The sequence below is a fragment of the Apodemus sylvaticus genome, chromosome 8, assembly GCF_947179515.1.
Source record: "Apodemus sylvaticus chromosome 8, mApoSyl1.1, whole genome shotgun sequence".
In the NCBI taxonomy this organism is placed as follows: Eukaryota; Metazoa; Chordata; class Mammalia; order Rodentia; family Muridae; genus Apodemus; species Apodemus sylvaticus.
The window spans coordinates 94,183,421-94,199,403 of record NC_067479.1 but is presented as its reverse complement, the minus strand read 5'-3'; the positions used below and the strand labels follow the sequence as shown (position 1 = coordinate 94,199,403).

Genomic DNA, 15,983 nt, shown 5'->3' with positions numbered 1-15,983 from the left:
CTCAGAGAAGATATATCGTATGTAGGGCACGGGGGTGATAGTAGGCAGGGGTATGCTGTCGGGTTGATGCTGGCCCTTATCTCATTAGCATGACAGCCTAGAGACCAGGGACAAGTCCTCACCTGAGATACGGGGCTGCAGAGACTCAGAGCCCAGGAGGCCCACAAAGCTACACAGCCAAGGCAGCAGAGGTGCCGAGGCCCGGTGTCCCGCCTTACCATTTTGCCACTTGGATGGCTCTCATTTCTTCTCTCTGAGGAGGAACCTAGGTCCCTCTAATTTTTCTCTGTTAAACTTTACCTTCTGAGGTACTAGAAGCTGCTCACTACCTGTCTTAATTCTGAGTTATCTCACTGAGAGGCAGAGGCAGGCCTGTGCCCGCTATGATCTGGCCTTTGGTGTTTGGACACAGGCCCACAGCAAGTGTGTGCTATGCGGGGCCCTGTGTGTTACTTCAGACCCTGGAAGCACTCTTTGGGGCACTTGATGCCTTGGACTCTGAGATCAGATATCTTTTTCCCCTGGGCATTTGGGATATCTGTCCAAGATTCCGCAATGACCAATGCCAGGCCTATGTCGCTGTGTCTCATTCCACCATTTACTGGCCTCTTACCATTGCACATTCCACACGCCCTCACAGGTACACACACGTCCATGACCAGATGAGTCCTTGTGGGGTTAGGTTTCTTTGTGAACTTAACACAGTCTGGAATCATCTGAGAAGAGAGACCCTTAATTGAGAAAATGTCTCCATCGGATTGGCCTATAGGCAAGTCTGTAGGGCATTTTCATGATTGATGTGGGAGGGCTCAGTTCACTGGACACTGGACAGTGCTGCCCCTGGCCAGGTAGTCCTAGGAGGTGTAAGAGAGGGCTGACAGCCTGGAAAATAAGCCAGTAAGCAACTTGGTCTCTGGTCGGGTCCTGCAGCCAGAATCCTGTAAGCTCTAAGATGAAATAAATTCATTCTCTCTCGTTGCTTTGTTCATGGTGTTTATCACGGCCACAGAGCAAACTGGGACAGTCTTATTCTTGCAGGCGTGCTGGCTTCCATGCCTACCACCACACAGGCTCAAGACATGCTCCAGGCCAGGAGGAGCCCACAGCTTCTCCTTTTCTGCCCTCCAGATTGTCATGGGCACTGGTCTAGTGCACAGCATTTGCCCACCTGCTGGTTTCAGGCCAGAGACCTGGGGATGTGGGCACAGGCCAACATCACACACCTGCTCTCACTTTTACTAAGTCCACTCCAGATCAGGGGAGGAGTTGGTGGGATGGGCCTCTCTAGTTCATCTTCTCTGGTCTGGCACGGGCCCCCGAGCTCTGGCTGGGCACTCTGGGCTGGACCACAGCCTGAGGTCAGTGTTTCCTGTGAGCTCATCTGGACTGGAAGCTCTCCGTGGCCCTGGTTACTGCTTTGGTTGCCCTGCTGAGCAGATGGAGGGAGGTGCTTCGGGCTGGGCAGCTGTTTTATTGTTGTTGTTGGTGGTGGTGGTGGTGATGGTGGTAATGGTCGTGGTGGTGGCGGTGGTGGGCAGTGGTGGTGGTAGGCAGTGGCGGTGATGTGTGTGTGTGTGTGTGTGTGTGTGTGTGTGTGTGTGTGTGTTTGTGAGGGTGCCCTGAATCCAGCTTTGTATATTACATTCAACATTAAAATAGTTGCATCTTCTTTTCATACCCCTTCCCGCGTCCTCTTCCGCCCCTCTCCCTGCCTGGTGGCTACCGCTTCCATTCTCAGTGTGAAAGGGCAGGAAATCTTAAGAGGCAGGAGGCATATGACCCTGAGGGGCTCTTGTTCAGAAGGGTGGGGTATGCTGACAAGTCAGGGCAGAGCTGTCTAAGTCTAGCTTTCAGTTCTGGCTCAGTCTGAGTCTTAGTTTCCCCTTCTACAGGATGGGGACCTTTAGCTGAGGAAACAGGGCTCAGTTTGGCCGTGCTTCTTTGCCTAGGTGTGAATCAGCAAAATCAACAAAGAATCAAGAGGTGCTTCGTGGGCCTAGTAAGACAGAGGGCAGCTGCTGACACTGAGCACAGAGCCCAACACATGCGAGGTCCCTGGCATATACAGCTGTGTAGTAATTGCCCATGAGAAATGATTGCCTACGGATCACAGGCTCAAATGCCTCCAGGGCCCCGTTCAGGGATGGGGACAGTGCCCTGGCCTGGTAGACTGGTAGAGAAGCAGCCGCCATGGGAGCTGTTGCTAACAGGTCTGGTTTCCCAGCTTTTAGTCTTTACCAGAGGTGCTAGAGGTGTAGATTGCCCAGCTTTTCCCACTGACGCTAGGGACGAGTCCATCTGGTGTACCATGGGTCAGTCCCACTGGGGTGAGCTCTCTGGGGAGTGGGTGCCCCCTGGCAGCCGCCTCTCTCCGCTGTCTCTGCTCTACCGCCCTGGCTTCAGCCTTTCCCGTACAATCTCACTACAGGTTCGTCATGGCGCCCTTCCTGCGCATCTCCTTCAATTCCTACGAGCTGGGCTCCCTGCAGGCTGAGGATGAAGCAAGCCAGCCTTTCTGTGCTGTGAAGATGAAGGAGGCACTCAGCACAGGTAGGGCTGGGAGAGCCCCTAGAGGGCCGTGGTCCCGGAGTGAAGGGAGGCTTCTTCCTAAACTACCCAGCTCAGGATGCAGGAGGACAGGAGCCACCCAGTTCCCCACACTCCACAGTGGTTAAATTGACCTCCCACATCTTGAGTTTCATCCTACCATAATTTCTACATGTCTGCCTGGGCCTGGCCCTGTGCTAAACACTAAGGCTATTGTAGTGCTAAGACTGACTCGGCCTTGTCCTCTCCCCTAGAAGGGAGAGCTGGACAGGTCACAGGAGATGAGTCCTGTGCTGAGGGAGCCTTGGGAAGACCCTGTCCCAGCCTAGGATCAGGGTGGCTTACGGGAGGAGGAACCCTTCACTGTCTTCTCACCTGTTCCCTGACGGCTGCAGCCTACACACCTGTTAGGCTCTGACTGAGCTGACCCCTCCTCCAGGAAGTCTTCTCTGAATCTTAGGGTCAGGCCACTTGATTCCACTTGATTGCTGGAAGGTTTAGAGCCACCGTTGATGTCCTCTCCGGTCCCATCACAGCTGTGACTTAGTGGCACGCAGGGTTCATGTCTGTCTGGGACTTGAGACAGGGTCAGGCCCTGTTCCTTGCCCTCAGGCCATGGCCGCTCTTCCACGTGATCACTGGGTGACTGCAGACAGAAAGGGAAGTTGAAGTGGAACCCAGGGAAGGGAACAGCAAGATCAAGGGCTTAGGTGGGACCCCCCCAGAGTGCCCTAAAGGCACTAGAGGCTGCTGGGTGTTCATGGAGCTGGAGAGCCACAGCACAGCCGTGGGGCTGGAGAGGACATAGACTGTGTGGCACTGAGGGGTGAGGAGGTCCAGGGGCGCAGGGATCAGTCCCAGTCTGACTTCTCTGCCTGGCCCTGTCGCAGAGCGAGGGAAGACACTGGTACAGAAGAAGCCCACCATGTATCCTGAGTGGAAGTCAACATTCGACGCCCACATCTATGAAGGCCGTGTCATCCAGATTGTGCTGATGCGGGCGGCTGAAGACCCCATGTCTGAGGTGACCGTGGGTGTGTCAGTACTGGCCGAGCGCTGCAAGAAGAACAACGGCAAGGCTGAGTTCTGGGTGAGCGGCCTGTGAGCCAGGGTCTTGCATGTGCGTGCGTGTTAGTAGCTCAGCTCCATAGCTGCTCTGACCTGAGCTTGAATCCCGCCCTCACCAGGTCCTCTGCCCCTCTGAGCCTCTCTTTCTACCTCCATAAGAAGGAGTAAAAACATCTTACTTTAAGGTCCCCATCAGATCAAATGAGCTCCAATGTCCAGTGCTTATTGCAAGTCAGTGGTGGTGTCCTAGGTTTATAATCCTTTGTACTTGGGAAGCGGAAGCGGCATGGACAAGGTCCCAGGCCTGCTGGGTAACTTAATGAGAGCCCGTGTCCAGTTTTTAAAATGTCAAGTTAGAGTTGGGGGTGCAGCTCAGTAAGAGAGTCTGTCTAGCATCTCTGCAGCACCAGAGAGTATAGAGGCACTGCAGTCTGACACCTTGTAGGTCTTGAAGGAAGTTACTGTGATTACTGAAACCAGCTCTCCCCACTGGTTAATGTTGGAAAGGCAGGTGTACACTGGAAAGGGCTGTGCTCCTACCCCAGCACCAGGCTTCCTCTCAGAGGCACCTGTTGTTCCCTTTGGGGAGTATGCTGAGAATGTTGCAGGTCTAGCCAGGCGCAGGACCCAACATCATGTTTAGTAGAAAAGACGAAAGAGAAGGACTTTGGCAGTCCGCCAACTCACCTGCTAAAACTCAGCCTGCACATGCCTGGGGCCGCGGGCACCTGTGGTGATGTTCTCGGGGCACATGCCTGGGGCTGCGGGCATCTGTGGTGATGTTCTTGTTGGCAGCAGAATGCTAGAGCCAATACAATCCTGTGGTCTTCTGCAGCTAGAATGTCTTTCTAAAAAGGCTCAGTGACCATTGGAAGCACTGGTCAGCCTAATGAGGAGTGAAAGAACCAAGGTAGAAGAGGAGGTCACATAGGACTGCTCCCACCCTTAGCCAGTAGGCAGGGATACAGGAGCCTCCTGGCCGGTGCTCTCCCTGAGGAAATATCACTGGTCTAGGTCTAGGTCCTGATAGAGGCTTAGGCCTCTCCCTCTCGGGACTGTCTGGGTAGTGAAGAACCTGTGTGGGAGAGCACAGTGTTCTGTGTGTATCAGGATAGCGGTGTGGTGTCTGCATGTGCAGATGGGGGTGGGGTGGGGAGTTCCCCTCTACACTGTTCCTAGACCATGTGGTCTAGCAGGGTGTGGGCTAGATCCTTTCACTTCCCCAAATGTAATAATACCCTGGGTGCAAAGTGGGGCGGGGCTTGGGCGGGGCCCTGTCCACCCTGGACAGGCTGGGGTCTGGCCAGGCTTTAGGGCCCCCCCCCCTTGGCCTTGAGGGAGACCAATGGGGCGGGTTCTGAGTCTCACCTGGGCCAGGCCCGCCCTCACTGATTTGACATCCCCCTCCCACCCCTGCAGCTGGATCTGCAGCCTCAGGCCAAGGTGCTGATGTGTGTGCAGTATTTCCTGGAGGATGGGGGTAAGACCCCCACCTGGGCAGGGGCAAGCTCTTTTGCCAGGTCAGAGGCAGAGCTGGAAGCAACTCCCATGGGGATGTGTTGGGGCCATCTTGGGAGGGACTGAAGGGGGTGGGGACTGACCTTAATGGATTGGGACTGATTTCACTGAATGGCTCGTAGATTGCAAACAGTCTATGCGTAGTGAGGAGGAGGCCAAGTTCCCAACCATGAACCGCCGTGGAGCCATCAAACAGGCCAAGATCCACTACATCAAGAACCATGAGTTCATTGCCACCTTCTTCGGGCAACCCACCTTCTGTTCTGTGTGCAAAGAGTTTGTCTGGTGAGGGCTGGCGAGCCCTGCTGGGGGTGGCACGGGAACGGCGGGACCAAACTGGTGCATCCTCCCTCACTCTGCTGGGGCTTTGCCTTTCAGGGGCCTCAACAAGCAAGGCTACAAATGCAGGCGTAAGTCTTCCCTCTGCTTGGCATGTGCATATGTGTGTGCTGATGCATGTCACTGTGCGTGTCCCTGGGTCTGCAAGAGTGCCCTATGTCCATGAGTGTGTGTGCTCAAGTCAGCTAGTGCCAGGCTGCCTTGTCACAGCTGCTCAGAGCCAGTCCCGTGCATTCCTTGCCAACACTGCAGGTTCCCAGGTTGTGGCCCCAGCTCAGCTGTAGAGATTTACACGGACACCAGCCACAGACTTAGGCTTGGACACACACAAGAGCCCTGAACATCCCACCCCGCCCCCCGCCGGGGTGGGTGTGAGATCTTCACTAGCCTTCCCTGGCAGTGTGTGCTTGTCATGGATGCACACGTGTGTGTGTGTGTGTGTGAGGCATAGGTGTGAGCGTGAGCATGCCTTTCACCGTGACTCTGCAGACTGCGGGCGTGAGCAAGCACAGGCCGCAGCCTTAGTCAAGTGTCTCAGCCCTGCTCAGGTGCCCCTGAGTCCTGGCCCATAGATGATAGATGATAGATTCCAGTGTGAAGGCCCACTGGATCACATGGAAGCTATGTTCTGAGGGCTTAGCAGGTGGTGAGTGTTCAGTAAAAGAAGTCTGTTGTCGTGAGTACGTGAGCTCTGTGTGGATGTTCAGGTGTCTTTCTATGGGGGTGTGTCATGTGTACCTGCGAAAGAGCTCTGCAGCTATTTGTGACCTGGAATTAAAAAAATGGGGAAGAGGGGCTCTCTTTCCTGCCCATATACAGCCTTTCTTCTACCCACCCTCTCTCTCTCTCTCTCTCTCTCTCTCTCACACACACACACACACACACACACACACACTCCTCACTACTGAGAGTTCTTGAGCTGTCTCTAATTTTTACAACCCTTTAGGTTGACCCACCTCTTGCCCATGCTTTTCAGGCTGCTCTGGAAAGGCTAGCGGGGGGTGGGGTGGGGGAATGAAGCCCCCGGCTGAGGCCTGAGGAGGGTGAGGGTGTGGGCGGCTGCTGAGAAGGCTGGCTTTGTGCACAGGGCTGTAGTTGGCCCGCAGTGCCAGCTCAGACTCTGCCTCTCTCGGTGCCTCCCCCACTCTGTCCTGGGCCTGTGCCCCTTCAAGAATGCAATGCTGCCATCCACAAGAAATGCATTGACAAGATTATCGGCCGCTGCACTGGCACTGCTACCAATAGCCGGGACACCCTCGTGAGCTGGGCCCGGGGCAGGAGGGAGTGGGGTCTGGGGACTGTCGGGTGGGAGGGACATGGGGGCCCTAGACTCTGGGGGGCTCACCCTGCTCCTCACTTTCTTTCGCCTCTCCTTGCATCTTGCTTGGGATCCTTAGGCTTTGGGGTTTCCCAGACCGTGGTGGAACCCTGTCATGCGTCTGACAGCCCACAGTTTGGGAGAACTGGCATGTGACCCCTGACCTGTGATACCCTTCCCCTTCAGTTCCAGAAAGAACGCTTCAACATTGACATGCCTCACCGATTCAAGGTTTATAACTACATGAGCCCCACCTTCTGCGACCACTGTGGCAGTTTGCTCTGGGGCCTGGTGAAGCAGGGATTAAAGTGTGAAGGTGTGTGCTGCCCAGATCCCAGTACCCCCCACCATGCCTGATACTTCTTACACTGGCCCTAAAGTCAAAGGACCCTTATCTGTCTCCCCCTCCTCACTGGCTTTCCTGACTGTTAGGAGACCATAAGTCTCTGAGCTACATCCCTGTGCACAGCTCATATCACCGAGGAGCAAGTAACTGGAAGTGCTTAACCAAGGCTTCCGCGCACTAGCAGGCCCGCCTGCCTTCCTTAACCAAGGCTTCCTCGCTCTAGCAGGCCCTAGCAGGCCCGCCTGCCTTCCTCCCCTCCCCCACCCATCCCAAGCTCCCCTTCAGGAGGATCTCAAGGCCCTGAGGAAATCTGCCTCTTTCACTTGTCCCAGATGTTAAAGAGGTTAAAGAGGTTATAATTAGCTACCTCTCTCTTTCTATCTCTCTCCCTTTCTTTCCCTCTCTTTCTTTCTCTCTCTCACTCTCCCTTTCTCCCCCTCCCCCTCTTCCCCTCTCTCCCTTTCTCTCCTCACCCTCCTTCCCACCCCTCCTTTTTCTCCTCTTGTTGTCCTTCTCCTTCTCTCCCTCTCTTCTTCCCCCTTCCTCCCACTATCTCTCTCTCTCTCTCTCTCTCTCTCTCTCTCCCCCCCTCTTTCTCACTCTTTCTTTGACAGGGTCTCACACAGTAGCCAAGGCTGGCCTTGAATTCAGAGCAGTCCTCCTGCCTCAGCCTCCAAGTTGCTGAGGTTATGGGTGTGAGTTACTCCATCCAGCTATTTTCTTTTCCTTAATTTAAACCATTAAATATCATGGTTTCAAATGCCCTCATCCCCAGAAGCCCAACAGTCCAAAAGTCCCCCATCTCCTACCCTCCTCCTACCCTCTGTGTCCATTTCTGAGACCTAATACGGCTGGGCCTGCCTCTCACTCTTGCAGATTGTGGCATGAACGTGCACCACAAATGCCGGGAGAAAGTGGCCAACCTGTGTGGTATCAACCAAAAGCTCTTGGCTGAGGCCTTGAACCAAGTGACCCAGGTAGGCAGGGTCTGTGGGAGGGACCTGGACATAGGGCAGCAGGAGCAGAGGGTATCAGGGCCCACAGTCTGCCTGGGGAGCCCTAAGGTGGGTGAGGCTTCTGGAAGATCGTTGAAGAATTTAATCAGTAGAGAGATGTGGCCTTATTATCGTTGGAAACTTCATCATTCAGGCAGTTCGTTACCTGAGGGGAGGCAGGGGCTGCAGAGCTGAGTGTTGGGACATTTTGAACAAGGACTGGGTCTATGTTATCAGTGCCATGTATGGCATGTATGACATGTATAGTGTAGGTGTTGTGTGTGTGACAAATGTGTGCATGTATTTGATATGTAGGTATTTATTTGATATGTAGTGTGTGTTCCCAGTGTAGTAGCTAGGTGTGTGTGTGGTATGTAGAGTGTGTACTGTGTGCATATGTATGCTGTATGTACACAGCATATATGGTATGTTTACATAGTGTGAGTGTTGTGTGTATGCAATGTGTGTGGTATATGGGGGGCTATGTAAGTATGTAGTATGTGGAATATGTGTTATATATGCATGTCTGTGCTGTATTACATAATAATATATATGCTGTGCGTATGTGTGGTAGTATGTGAATGCACAGTGTATGGTGTATGTTGGGGTCTCATTGTATGTATATATTTACATGTGACTGGAACTTAAGGGATAAAACAAAACTTGAGAGTGAAAATCTAGAGGCAAATATGATGTTAGTGACCAACAAGAATTTTCAGTGGGTAAAAGCATTTTTCCACACAGCCTAACAGCCTAAGTTCCCTCCATAGAACACACAAAATAGGAGAGAAACAAGTCCTACAAGTGGCCCTCTGATTGCTATGCATATCCTGAGGCATATGCAGTGTGCACATGTGTCCGTTCACATATATACAAATACATGTAAAAACATTCTTAAAAACGAGACAATTTGTTAAATGCTTAGGAAGGTACAGTTCAGTTTACTAAATTTCTGCTATAATCTGTGCCTTTTAGATCTCAGGGCCAGTGGACGGGAGGCCAGGGTTTGGCCCCTTCGACACCATTGAAATGGAGGGGGGTATTGTGGTTGGGGTCCTCTTCTTCACGTGAGAGTTCTGACAATGATCTTCCATCCTTATGCCCTTTTTTTAGAGATCTTCCCGGAAGCTGGACACAACAGAGCCTGTGGGAATATACCAGGGATTAGAGAAGAAGACAGATGACTCTGAGAGTGACTCCTCATGTGCGTTCCCAGTGTAGTATGTGTTCCCAGTGTAGTAGCTAGGTGTGTGTGTGGTATGTAGAGTGTGTACTGTGTGCATATGTATGCTGTATGTACACAGCATATATGGTATGTTTACATAGTGTGAGTGTTGTGTGTATGTAATGTGTGTGGTATATGGGGGGGCTATGTAAGTATGTAGTATGTGGAATATGTGTTATATATGCATGTCTGTGCTGTATTACATAATAATATATATGCTGTGCGTGGCATATCCCTTTAAAGCTACCATTCCCCGACAGGGCAAAGGAAAGGGATATTAGTGAGCCCTGGGGTAAGGTACTGAGCGTCTTTCTCTCCAAGGCTCCTCCCTTCCCCAGCCCACCCTTGGGACTCCAGTAAGTCCTCTCTGTCTAGTAAGTCCTGGAAAGAGGTAGTACCTGTCAGCAATCAGCCCTTTTTCTCCTCTCTGAGGCCCTTGCCTAGCCCACTCCTGTCCTCTGGGTAGTGAGTCATGTAGACCGAGACCTTAGTCTCTCTCTCTCTCTCTCTCTCTCTCTCTCTCTCTCTCTCTCTCCATCACCCCCCCTCCGCCCCCGCAGACTACACCGGGACCTATAGCAAGATCTGGGAGGGGAGCACCAAGTGCGCCATCGAGAACTTCACCTTCCAAAAAGTTCTCGGCAAAGGCAGCTTTGGCAAGGTGAGGATGGCCCAAGGCCCAGGGCTCAGGGGTTCCTGCTCAGCACCAGAGGCTGCGTGCTGCTGTCCAGGCCCTGGCTCAGCACCCTTCCCATTGGTAGGTACTGCTTGCGGAGCTGAAGGGCAAGGAAAAGTACTTTGCAATCAAGTACCTGAAGAAGGACGTGGTGTTGATCGATGATGATGTTGAGTGCACCATGGTGGAGAAGCGGGTGCTGGCACTCGCCTGGGAGAATCCCTTCCTCACCCACCTCATCTGTACCTTCCAGACCAAGGTTCCTGGCTTTCCCCTGTCATCACCTGTGCCTGAACCCTGTCATCCTCCCTGCAGTGGGGACTGTGTCTGCTCCTGTCACCCTCAGCCCAAGTCCTGCGCTCTCTCTTTCCAGTTGGGGCCATGATTGTTTGCCAGGCTGTCTCCTGCTTGTCCCTTTACCTCTGTTTGCTTGCCCCCTGCCCCACTCCAGGACCACCTGTTCTTCGTGATGGAGTTCCTCAATGGGGGCGATCTGATGTTCCACATTCAGGACAAAGGCCGCTTCGAACTCTACCGGGCTACGTATGTGAGGGCCTGTGTGAGGAGAGGGACTTTGGCTGAGTGTACTGGCGGACTGTCCTCCATTCTTTTTCTCTCCATCCCTACCCCCCAGAAAAGCTTGAGTCAGGATAGAACTAGCACTGGGGACACTGGGGACATCGTGTGGGCAACAAGGTCTGGTTATGGGACCAGGACAGGTACTCTAGGGCCTGTTCTCTCTTCAGCCTCAGCCAGAACAACAGAATAGGCAGTGCCCTACATAACATTGGACCCTGGTGCATGGCCCCTAGAGCACAGTAGTAATGCTGTCAAGGGCCCCTAAATTAATGGCATGTGTCTGCACATTTGTGTCAACAGAAATCTTCCTACAACAGAGCATTGGCTTCTTAGGCTTTCAGGTCAAACTTTACTGCCTGGGCTTCCAGCCCCCACTTACCTGATTTACAGATGTGCTTGGTCGGGTCTGTGGTGTTGGTAGAGTTACTTTTAGCATTTCCTGCCCTGGGATGGGGTGATGGGATTGGTGGGCAAAATCCTGGAATACCATCTCTTACTCAGGTTTTATGCAGCTGAAATCATCTGTGGACTGCAGTTCCTACACAGCAAAGGCATCATTTACAGGTATTGTTGGTACCAGGGCCATGGGGACTTCTGGGAAGGGGGTGGAGCCTAACCTGACCGCAGGCCCAGCATGGCTGAGAGTAAGTCTTTGGCTGAGTACTTGCCTAACCCTCTGACTCAGTGCAAGAAGTTGTCTGCCCCTTCAGCTGAGGCTGGTGTAGCTCCTGGGGCTGGAAACTCACTGCCCTCACTCAGTGCTGTTGGAAGAGGGCAGCGCGGGCAGGTACATCTCCCTACTCGATGCTCACCTTTGTCACTCCAGAGACCTCAGCTGAGCAGTCTAAGACTTCACCAGGAGGAAGTGGTTCCTTAAGTCTTTGTCCAGTACATTAGGCTCCACCCTGTAGCAGATGCCAAGTGCTCACCAGAAGGGCTGAGGCTGTACTCTGTGTATCATGGGATATCTGTCTGTGTGTATGTGGGATGATACTAAACTGTTTATCAGACACAAACTAACCTGTGAAGCCAAGTTTCAGCTTCACACCTCTGTAATCCCAGCACTCGGGAAGCAGAGGCAGGCAGATCGCTCAGTTCGAGGTTAGCCTGGGATACATAGGACATCCAGGGCTACATATTGAGACCCTGTGTTCTAGTTTTCTTAGGTGGGAGTGAGGTGCAAGAGAGATGGCTTAGGAGTTCGGAGCACCTGCTGGTTTGCAGGACTGGGTTCTTGACATCCATGTCCAGCGGCTCACAATTGCTTGTAGTTCTAGCTGCAGGGATCTGACACTCTCTTCAGGCCTCTGTGGGCACCTACACTCACGTGCATGTGCCCACACACAGACACACATACATATGTATAAATTAAAAAATAATAATAAGCCGGGCAATGGTGGTGAACGCCTGTAATCCCAGCACTCTGGGAGGCAGAGGCTGGCGGATTTCTGAGTTCGAGGCCAGCCTGGTCTACAGAGTGAGTTCCAGGACAGCCAGGGCTACACAGAGAAACCCTGTCTCGAAAAAACCAAATCAAAAAGAAAAAAAAGAAACAAAAAATAATAATAAATTTAAAAGTAGGCGAGGGTCCAGCACGGTGGCACATGCCTTTAATGCCAGCATTCTGGAAGGGAGAAGCAGGCGGGTCTCTTGAGTTGGAGGCCAGCCTGGGCTACATCGTGAGCTCCAGAGCAGCCAGGGCTATGCAGAGAGTGTGTGGGAGGTACACAGTCTACCTAGAATCATTAAAGGCTGCCTGTGGTTGAAGTCAGTAGAGATGGACCTCGTACTGTTTGTACATATTGTTACTTGTTCCCATGCCTGTAAGTTATCTATGCAAATGACTAATGATGGAAATCAACATGGCCCCTGCCCTTGTTGAGTCAGACAAACCTGAGTTGGGTAGAAGGGGTGGTATATGTCTGCCAGCCATAGGTCACAAGGGACAGTGATGTCGTTGCTCTGGACTGCACTCAGGAATTCAGGGAGTAAGGTACTGTGTGTCACATTTAGCACAGTAGGTGGCTGCCAGGTGGCACTTGTTTCACTCCTGAGATCCCCTTTCTCCTCTGTGTCCTCTTGGGCTCTGAGAAAAAGTTGTGGACTTTCAGGGCTAAAATCCATCATGTGGCAGCAATGCTAGGGAAGATTAGAACTTGTGCCCAGGGATATTCTCTCCTGTCCTCTCCCCAGGGACCTCAAGCTGGACAATGTGATGCTAGACAGGGACGGCCACATCAAGATCGCTGATTTTGGGATGTGCAAAGAGAATATATTTGGGGAGAACCGGGCCAGCACATTCTGCGGCACTCCTGACTACATCGCCCCTGAGGTAAGAAGATGTCTTTCACTCAGCTATGCGTTTGGCCTTGGCAGGGTAGAGCCACAGAGGCTCCCTGCAGAAGGCTGGTACCCTTTTGTGACCACTGTTGCCTCCAGATCCTGCAGGGCCTCAAGTACTCATTCTCCGTGGACTGGTGGTCTTTTGGGGTCCTCCTCTATGAGATGCTCATCGGCCAGTCCCCCTTCCATGGGGACGACGAGGATGAGCTCTTCGAGTCCATCCGGGTGGACACGCCACACTATCCCCGTTGGATCACCAAGGAATCCAAGGATATCATGGAGAAGGTGAGGCCTGGCTAATGCCTGCCTTTGGGCGTCCAGGAGGGCCTGTCTCTGGAATAGGGGCTCCCTGAGGCTCCATGCCTGACACATCCCAAGCCTTGCTCTGTCCTGTTCCCAAGCAATCCTTTTTGAGTCCCCTGCCTGGAATCAGCAGGGTGTGGTGACTAAGGACTCAGGGTGAGGAGACAGACAGAGGGCAAGTCCTGGCTGTCTGTGACTAGCTGGTGACTGTGGGTGGGTCACCTAGCCTCTCTCTCCTTATCTTCACACTGCCTCAGCGTTGCTAGAAGCATATAGAAACCCCTAACACTCAGCACCTAGGCAGAGTGTGAGTAGCAGTAGAACTTACAGCTTTAGCTTCAGCCCGAGTTCCCTGGGCTGAGCCTGTCGATTCTTGGAACCAGTGGGGCTGCCAGCAGTTTGCAGAGCTCCGGTTTCCCATGGCCTTGAGTCCTGACCGAGGCCCCTGTGCACTGCAGCTATTCGAGAGGGACCCTGACAAGAGGCTGGGAGTAGCAGGAAACATCAGAGCTCACCCCTTCTTCAAGACTATCAACTGGTCCCTGCTGGAGATGCGGAAGGTGGAGCCACCCTTTAAGCCCAAAGTGGTATGTCACCCCCACCCCCACTCCCACTCCAGGCCTGGCCCTTCCCTTGCTCTGCCCCTTGCCCTGCAGCATCCCCCTCATGCCCCACTTTCCTTCCAGCAACCTGCCTCCTGATCTCTCCTGGCGCGCTGTGTAGCACAGCCTCTACTCTTGCATCCTCATAATCTCAGCCCAAAGTCATTCAGGAGACATTTGGAATTGTAGACTCAGGTTCTTGAGCTGGGAACTGTAGCTCAGTGACAGAGCTCTTAATCTGGCATATACAGGGCCCAGGTTTGATTCTCAGCGCCACCAAAGAAGCAGCAGCAGAAACAGAAACAGGTGCAGGCATGATGGAGCACACCAGTAATCCTAGTACTTGGGAGGCAGAAGCAGGAGAGTAGCCTCAAGTTCAAGGCCAGCCTAGCCTTCATAGTGAGTCCTCAGCTACATAGTGGGACCCTGTTTCAAAGCAACAACAAAAAGTGGCATGTACCTGCAATCTCGTAGTGGTGGCAACGAGGCATCTGATGCTGAGGTAAGAGAAGTTAGTCTAGGTCAGCCAGGGCTACATAGCAAGATCTTGTCTGAGACAGACAGACAGACAGACAGGACCTTACTGTGTTGCTCAGACTGGCTCAGAACTCCTGGGCTTCTTATCCCCCTGCAGGCACACACCGCCACGCCTGCTAGCAGCTATTTCTCATAATTACATTCTTCAGTACCCTGTGTTCCCAGAGCTGTATTTTGGCCACCAGACTTAGGGCTTCTCTTTCATCCTCCATCTGTCTATTCATCAATCACAAATAGTGGACCTGCTGAGTCCTTGCTCAGTACAGAGCACTGTGCTAGGCTCTGGCAAGGTGAGAAAAAGTCCTAAAAACTCCAAGGAGCCTAGACAAGATGCCTGCACACTGGTGACACTCTGTGATAGAAGACAGCAGTACAAGAGATGCCACAGGGCAACACAGTATGGGAGATGTCACAGCGCGCACAGTACAGGAGATGACACAGGGCACACAGTACAGGAGATGCCACAGGGAACACAGTACAGGAGATGACACAGGGCACACAGTACAGGAGATGACACAGGGCACACAGTACAGGAGATGACACAGGGAACACAGTACAGGAGATGACACAGGGCACACAGTAGGGGAGATGACACAGGGCACACAGTAGGGGAGATGACACAGGGCACACAGTACTGGAGATGACACAGGGCACACAGTAGGGGAGATGACACAGGGCACATAGTAGGGGAGATGACACAGGGCACACAGTACAGGAGATGACACAGGGCACATAGTAGGGGAGATGACACAGGGCACACAGTAGAGGAGATGACACAGGGCACACAGTAGGGGAGATGACACAGGGCACACAGTAGGGGAGATGACACAGGGCACACAGTAGGGGAGATGACACAGGGCACACAGTACAGGAGATGACTCAGGGCACACAGTACAGGAGATGACACAGGGCACATAGTAGGGGAGATGACTCAAGGCACACAGTACGGGAGATGACTCAGGGCACACAGTAGGGGAGATGACTCAAGGCACACAGTATGGAAGATATCCCTGGGCACACACATAACAGGCTGCTTCCCAGAGGGAATAGCAGTAGGAACTAGGAATGCAGGGACCAGAGTGGTCTGTGAGGATGCTTTGGAAGAACTGGTATATGGTTCAGCTGTCAGACAGGTAGAGGGCACCCCAGGTAGTGAGCTGGTTGGTATCAAGGCCTCATCCTCAGCAGCCACTAGGACTGGCTGAGATAAGTAGATCATGTCACTGGGAAGCTGGGACCTGCTGTGTGTGAACATTAGTGTCTGTAACCCTAATGCACAGCAGGATACAGGTTCTCAACTTCCAGCCCAGTTTCACAGCATGATCCTGTCTTAAAAAAAAAAAAAAGAAGTTAGGGCACAGTGTCCCTTTTGTGGTCATAGCTCCTTCTCTGGCTGTCTTGAATCTCTTGCTTTGTGTCCTCAGTCAGGACATACTGTTCCCACTGGGCAGTCTCTGTGACTTGCCCCACATTTGTGCTTTGAGACAGCAGACTTCCCCCTGTGGATCTCATAGTCAGAGGCTCCTGACCAGAGTGACAAACTGACCCAGCTGTAGGAGCTGCATATGGCTGTCACTCCCAAGAGGT

At 52.8% G+C, this 15,983-nt stretch overlaps 1 protein-coding gene across 4 annotated transcripts in view; it reads left to right on the top strand.

Moving 5' to 3' along the window:
• Window positions 1–15,983, top strand: part of Prkcd (protein kinase C delta) — a 31,064-nt gene that overhangs the window by 12,974 nt on the left and 2,107 nt on the right. Inside the window, exons 1-17 of one of the 4 annotated variants that reach the window (XM_052189985.1) lie at window positions 1,287–1,358; window positions 2,429–2,550; window positions 3,438–3,637; window positions 5,035–5,095; window positions 5,256–5,418; window positions 5,512–5,543; window positions 6,645–6,730; window positions 6,977–7,106; window positions 8,013–8,113; window positions 9,245–9,335; window positions 9,917–10,017; window positions 10,118–10,291; window positions 10,484–10,575; window positions 11,113–11,175; window positions 12,805–12,943; window positions 13,051–13,239; window positions 13,716–13,844. In XM_052189985.1, coding sequence (XP_052045945.1) covers window positions 2,436–2,550; window positions 3,438–3,637; window positions 5,035–5,095; window positions 5,256–5,418; window positions 5,512–5,543; window positions 6,645–6,730; window positions 6,977–7,106; window positions 8,013–8,113; window positions 9,245–9,335; window positions 9,917–10,017; window positions 10,118–10,291; window positions 10,484–10,575; window positions 11,113–11,175; window positions 12,805–12,943; window positions 13,051–13,239; window positions 13,716–13,844 — 1,866 coding nt within the window. In that variant the 5' untranslated portion in view covers window positions 1,287–1,358; window positions 2,429–2,435. Of the gene's footprint in view, window positions 1–1,286; window positions 1,359–1,422; window positions 1,448–2,428; window positions 2,551–3,437; window positions 3,638–5,034; window positions 5,096–5,255; window positions 5,419–5,511; window positions 5,544–6,644; window positions 6,731–6,976; window positions 7,107–8,012; window positions 8,114–9,244; window positions 9,340–9,574; window positions 9,649–9,916; window positions 10,018–10,117; window positions 10,292–10,483; window positions 10,576–11,112; window positions 11,176–12,804; window positions 12,944–13,050; window positions 13,240–13,715; window positions 13,845–15,983 lie in introns of those variants that run through there. The other 3 variants (XM_052189986.1, XM_052189987.1, XM_052189984.1) reach the window with 3 other exon arrangements.